This window comes from Neophocaena asiaeorientalis, unplaced genomic scaffold, assembly GCF_003031525.2.
Source record: "Neophocaena asiaeorientalis asiaeorientalis breed wild unplaced genomic scaffold, Neophocaena_asiaeorientalis_V1.1 scaffold407, whole genome shotgun sequence".
Classification (NCBI taxonomy): domain Eukaryota; kingdom Metazoa; phylum Chordata; class Mammalia; order Artiodactyla; family Phocoenidae; genus Neophocaena; species Neophocaena asiaeorientalis.
The window spans coordinates 841511-847796 of record NW_020174060.1 but is presented as its reverse complement, the minus strand read 5'-3'; the positions used below and the strand labels follow the sequence as shown (position 1 = coordinate 847796).

Genomic DNA, 6286 nt, shown 5'->3' with positions numbered 1-6286 from the left:
GGTAGCAGTGTGAGAGAGCCCAGCAGGACTCAGAGGGGAGAGTTGGAGGAAAAAAAAAAAAGGCAGAAAAGGGAAAGAAAGAGGAAGAGAGAGAGAGAGAGTGAGAGGAGCCGCTGAGCCCACCCCGATGGCCGCGGACGAAGTTGCCGGAGGGGCGCGCAAAGCCACGAAAAGCAAACTTTTTGAGTTTCTGGTCCATGGGGTGGTGAGTGGGGGAAAGTTAGCGGGGGAGGGAGAGCGAGCTGGCTCGGGCTGAATGGAGGGATGGTCGGGAGGGGCCGGGAGGGGGGCTCCCGCTCTCCCACCCCTCTAGCGGGAGCGCCACGGCCCGCGGCCCAGCCCCAGGACTGTGCCGGCGCCCTGGCACCCGAACACGTCGTCAGGCGGTTGGCCGGGGATGGGTGCCCGGGGCGGGGAAGGGAGGCGTTTGCAGGGGTTCCTGTCAGGGGCTGGGGGTGGGACTCGGGGACTGTACCCCTCAAGTGGGGGCTCCCCTAGGTACCCGACGTGTTGTCTTCCGTTCTTTTCCTTGTGGGCCCAGGTGTTACCCCTGCCCTGGGGGTGGGGGTGGGGGACATGGCATCGCTGGGCTGGGCTGTTAATCCGTTGGGACAGTGTTTCTCTGTGTCTCAGGAGCAAGGAGCAGGTGACCCTGTAGGCACTGTGAGCTGGAAGCCCTAGGGCTGAACAACCTCTGCATCCCGGCAGGAAGACTCTGGGGCTTTGCTGACGGCCTCTGCCATCAAGGCCAGAGAGAGGCCCTCTCTAGGGACAGACCCCAAGTTAAGGGGTCTGAGGATCCCTCGGCAGACTCAGCCACCAGAAGCTGATGTCCCTAATGCCTCAAAGGTGTGAAGGAAGGGCTGGAGTCAGGGACGCGAGGCCTAGAGACCAAAGGGGCCGGGCAGCACCGTCCTGCCACAAGCAAGCTTGGAAGGTCCACCGGGAGCCTGAGGGAGCCCAGAGGACCTGAGAGGATGGGAATAGGTTGGAAGGGCGGTGGAATAGGAGAGGCAGGGGCTCCAGGACTTGGGATGGGTGCTGGTGCTGGAGCCCAATATAGAGGAGGCAGTCAGGTTTACAGCGGCCACATTTGGTTGTGACCCCAAGGAAGGCATGTTCTCAGCAAAAGAGGCCAGAGTCCCTAGAATTTTGGCCCTTCGTGTGGGTCGCCGATCCCTGGTGGCTGGCACAGCCCTCTGGGGGCTCTGGAAGTCTCCCTCTCAGGGCCTCTTCAGCAGATCAGTGAGTACCACTGGCCTTGTTAAGTGGGAGAGCATCTGATGGGGAAAGGGGCTCCCCCGGGGCAGCTGTCCTCCAGCCACTGGGCTCTCTGGGCTAACTTCCATGTCAGTCAGCCTAGTGACCAGTCCTAATGTTGCTGCCTGGGGAGTCCCTTTTAAAAGGCCCATCTAGGGGGGAGAGGGACTATACACGTGGATTTTTTATTTGGCCAACTTAGAGCTTCAGTTCTTGGGTGGCTGGGAGCCCCACTCCCAGTGGCCCATCTGTGCTGGTGGGGAATGGCCGGCGTGGGCTCCATTCTGGGCTGCCACCCTGGAGGTGTGAGTGACAGGGTCAGGTGGGGCAGGGGAGGCAGACACATGGACAGGCAGGTTTCACCGCAGAGGCGATGGGCAGAGACAGCTGGCTGGCTGGGGGTTAGGGTTAGACGTAGCGCAGGCAGGAGGGACCGGAGGGAGAGTCGGCAGTTAGAAGGGATTCACCAAGCCCAGGATTAGGGCTCTGCTCCCTGTTCCTGGGAGCAGCTGCACTCCTGGGGGTAAAGTGGGTGGTGCTCGAATGGTATCAGGGGCACAGGGTCTGCAACCATCACTCGCTAAATCTCCTTCCTGCTCTCCAGCCCCCATCCCACCCAGCCTCCACTTGACAGCCCCTCAGACCCTCCCCAACCCCTCTTCTGAAATCTGGACAAGTGAGGTTTTAAAAGTCTGTGGGCCACTTCACTCAATATATTTGAAGTCATCTACATCCCTGAGCACCGGGGTAGCGGCAAAGGAATACACCTGCCTCATCTCCCTCTCCGTGGCCCCCTGCGAACCCAGACTTCTGACCTCACTGGGGCAGAGTGGGGAGTAGAGGCGGTCTGGAGGATGGGACCATCTCTGGTGATTCGGGTGGATGGGCAGGGAGAGATGGCTATAAGAGGAAATGCTGCTACTTTTGACCTACCCAAGCCCTCTGGACCTCCCATCTCCAGTTAAGCCTCCCCCCACCCCCCATCGGAGAATCCTGGTGAGGTCTGACCTCAGTCCCTCAGGTTGCCTCCAGCCTTCACCTTGAGAGCAAATTATGGGGATGGGCTACGTCAGCAAAGCCCCTGCCTGGGGAGGCTTGGAATCAGAGGAAGGGGGTGGGGATCAGGGCTGAGGCGTCAAAGGCAGGGGCCCAGAGAGAAGAGTGGGTTGAAATGGGAAGGGTGAGTTCAAGGCAGGACAGCCCAGGAAATGGACTGGGAAGCAGGGAATGGGAAGAGGGGCAGCAGAAGTCCGAGCAGGGAGCCCAGCCCCTAAACTAAACGAAGCAGCAGAGAGCAAAAAGCCCCTCAGGAAACGGCCGCTCAGCGCTGCCTTCGCCGGGAGGAGCTGCATGACCTTGGCTAGGTTGCTTTTCTCCTTGAGCCGCGGTTGCCTCATCTGTCAAGTGGGGAGAGAAGGACCCGCTCCGACTGTCTTGCAGAGGAGCATGTGGATGTGAACATCCTTTAAAAAGGTTGAAAGGCGCCATTAATATTCATTTTCGCGGCACCTTCCGCAAATCCGAGGCTGGCAGTGCCCTGTGCAGTTGCCTGGCTTCAGTTAGCTTCCTGCAGCGAGACGCAAAGCCCCCCTCCGCCAAAGCTGCGCGGTTCCGGCGCCCCCGCCCACCCCTCGCTCGAGCCGTCGGCAGCAGGGTCACGGGCCGGGGGCTCGGGGTGGGAGAGACGCAGCTCACCGCGCCTGGAACAGGGGCCCTGGTCTGACCGGCGGACGCCTGTGTCTGCTTCACCCCCGCCTCCCCAGCGCCCCGGGATGCCGTCTGGAGCCCGGATGCCCCACCAGGGGGCGCCCATGGGCCCCCCGGGCTCCCCGTACATGGGCAGCCCCGCCGTGCGACCCGGCCTGGCCCCCGCGGGCATGGAGCCCGCCCGCAAGCGAGCAGCGCCCCCGCCCGGCCAGAGCCAGGCTCAGAGCCAGGGCCAGCCGGTGCCCACCGCCCCCGCGCGGAGCCGCAGGTAAGAGGGGCCCAGAGCAGAGGGGGCGGACGCAGGACCCGCAGGGACGGGGTGGGCGAGGACCGGGATTGGAAGCGGGAGGAGAGCGATCGGCAGGGAACAGGCGTCCTGGGTGGGATGCCCTCCCGGGAGGCGGGCTGAGGGGGCACTGGTCTGGTTCCTTTGTGTGCCCACCGTAGAGACAGGCTGCGGCCGTCGCGCCCTTCTCCTTGTCACCTGCTCTGTCCCTCTCTCCGCCCCAGTCCCCAGGTTCTGGGTGATGCTTCAGTCTTTGGGGTGCAGGCGGGCTGGCACTGGGACTGAGGGCAGAGCTTTAGACTGTGTTTCTTAGTGTGGTTGTCCAGGGTGCCTTCCTCAGAACCCGCTGGCTTGGCTGTTTAAAAGCCCCACTCCAGATCTTCTTCATCTGAATCTCTGGCCAGGGGGGTGGAGCCTGGGGATGTGCCCCGTGGGTGGCCAGTCGCTGCCCCACTGTGCTCTCAGGTGATTCTTTATCAATCAGATGTTGAAGAGTTGCCACAATCTGTCCTCTGGATCAGGTCTGCCCCCAAACCATCAAGGGCCAGCCTATTTACTTGTCTGAGCCAGCTGGTTGCACCCCAAAAGCCCCTGCGCGTGCCTGGCAAGAGAGATACCCCTCTGGGTTTCACTATTTAGCCAAACACACATGCTTCCCTTTGCACACCAGATGGAGTCTTATAAAAGGTGCAATATGGATTTTACCGCATTATTAAATATTTTTTACATAGCAAGGAAAATTCACCATTTATAGGAATCCCATGATGAATTCTTTTGCAAAGTGAGTCATTCTTTTATACAGTAAAGAGTCCCTGATTTAGCTTGTATAAATGGAGAGTTTCACATAGATAATTTCTTCAAAACAAATCAGACCTTTAATGAAAACTGCTTGCCTAGCCTTAGAACAGATTTTTGGACAGAGAGGGGGCAGTGGTTGAGAACACCACAAGGGGGCAGTATGCAGCCATCCTCTAGGCTGGGTTCTAATTTCTACTTGCCAAGGATTTTCTGGGGTGCTTTTGGGAGTCAGAAGCAGCTAGTGGATGGAGTCCAAGTCCCAGCTGCTACCCCAGGTCCAGCCACAGCCCCACCCCTCAGGAGAACGTCCTATCCACTCTCCCTGGATACCTATGGGTGTGTCCCTGGACCCTGCTGGCAGGTGGCCCAAGGGTATGAGCACCTCCTGCCCATCAGTGTCCCCTTCCAAGCCCAGGGTGGCAGGGGTGCAAGTCCTCACCAGCTTCACACCATCATTTCCTGCTCCAGGGATGGGCCAGGGGTGTCAGCTCCCCTCCCTTTGAGCTCAGGCCACCTTGGACCGTGCACCCCTGCTTAGCAGAGAAAGAGAGTCCTCAGAATCCATCCTCCCTCTCCTCTGTCCTCCCCTCTTCCCAGCTTTCCTCAAAGGCTTCTGCAGCTCCCCTACCCCCAGCCCCTTCTAAGTCTCACTTCGATGGCCCTGAGGATGTGGTGGAGCAGAAAGGGGCTCCCAGGCTGGAGAAAGGATGGGGTCACCTCTGCTCCCCCCTGAGAGGACAGAGCACCAGTGCCCCACACCAGCATCATAGCCCCTTGGGCAGGCAGACGAGCGGGCTGTGGGAACCCCAGCCAGGCGGGCTGAGATGTCGGGATAATTTAGCAGGTGGCCTCGTTACTCCCAGATCTGTCGCCATGGTAACCTGGTTTTTTCTTTAAAAAATGTACAGTGCCAAGAGGAGGAAGATGGCTGACAAAATCCTCCCTCAAAGGGTGAGTGCCTTTCACAGCAGCCCCCAGCCCACCCCCCACCCTTTGCTGCTCCGCCCTCCTTCCCTCCTCCCCGCCACCCCGTGCCTCTTCCCCTCCCCCCTCAGGAGCTGCGCTTCAGCATCACAGTCACTTTCACTTTTTGTTCAAAAAGCTAATTAAGAAGTGAGGCTCCCCAGGCCAGAGGGAGGGGGTGGGGTGGAGGGAAGAAGCGGAGCCATAGGGTTAAGATACTGGGTCTGGGGTGCAGTCGGTTGAATTCCAGCGGTATGAAGACATAAAAGCGTGGGACAAAGAGGAGAGGAGAGCTCGGGGATCACAGGCTGGCAGGGGGAGTGAAGGGCGCAGGCATCGTAAGAGGACCCAGGCCGAGCTAGCTAAGGAGTAGCATGGTTGAGCAGCCATGAGCCAGGGTAGAGGCAGGCAGCGACATCACCTGTCCCAGGGACACCAGGGTCCGTCCTCTCCACTTTGCAGACACCCAAGGGAAACCCAGAGGCCATGTGACAAGGGAGAGGACAAGACGAGGAGGTGAAGCCCTCGCGCTTGCTGGGCTCCCTGGGTGCTCTGGCCGCCCCTAGTGATGAGATGCACTGCTTCTCCCTAGTGGGAGAAGCAGTTTTTAATCCCCACACGTCAAGGCCTTTATTGCTGGATTCGGAGTCCTGGGGAGAGCTCTCGCTCCTGCTCCCAAAGTTCCACGCCCTGAACCTCCTGGCCAGCTCCCCGCCACGCTCTTTGTGTCCTGGGACCACATGACACACGCACATTCCACCTGCAAGGCTGGCTGAGCCCCTGGTTCCCAGCCTTGTTCCTCCTCTTCCAGATCCGGGAGCTGGTCCCAGAGTCCCAGGCTTACATGGACCTCCTGGCCTTTGAGAGGAAACTGGATCAAACCATCATGCGGAAGCGGGTGGACATCCAGGAGGCTCTGAAGAGGCCAATGAAGGTGCCTTGGCTTGGGGGCAGGAAGAGGGGGCTAAGTCCTATTCCCAGAATGGAGAAGCGGGCTCACGCTGGGGCTTGGCTCTGTACTACGCTCTTTATCTCTACAGCAAAAGCGGAAGCTGCGTCTTTATATCTCCAACACTTTTAACCCTGCGAAGCCCGATGCTGAGGACTCTGATGGCAGCATCGCCTCCTGGGAGCTGCGGGTGGAGGGGAAGCTCCTGGATGACGTACGTCCTGGCCCAGGTCTCTCCAGGTGTCCTGGGGTGGGTATGGGGCTGAGCCCAGGACAGTACCAGACTGCCAGCACTCAGGGCTAGGAAGGAGGCCCTGGCCGGG

General features: G+C 59.9%; 1 protein-coding gene across 4 annotated transcripts in view; it reads left to right on the top strand.

Moving 5' to 3' along the window:
• Positions 1-6286, top strand: part of SMARCD3 (SWI/SNF related BAF chromatin remodeling complex subunit D3) — a 32662-nt gene that overhangs the window by 23046 nt on the left and 3330 nt on the right. The window contains exons 1-5 of one of the 4 annotated variants that reach the window (XM_024754471.1): positions 19-205; positions 3024-3235; positions 4960-5002; positions 5826-5948; positions 6055-6177. In XM_024754471.1, the coding sequence (XP_024610239.1) occupies positions 128-205; positions 3024-3235; positions 4960-5002; positions 5826-5948; positions 6055-6177 (579 nt within the window). In that variant the 5' untranslated portion in view covers positions 19-127. Of the gene's footprint in view, positions 1-18; positions 206-832; positions 850-3023; positions 3236-4959; positions 5003-5825; positions 5949-6054; positions 6214-6286 lie in introns of those variants that run through there. The other 3 variants (XM_024754470.1, XM_024754473.1, XM_024754472.1) reach the window with 3 other exon arrangements.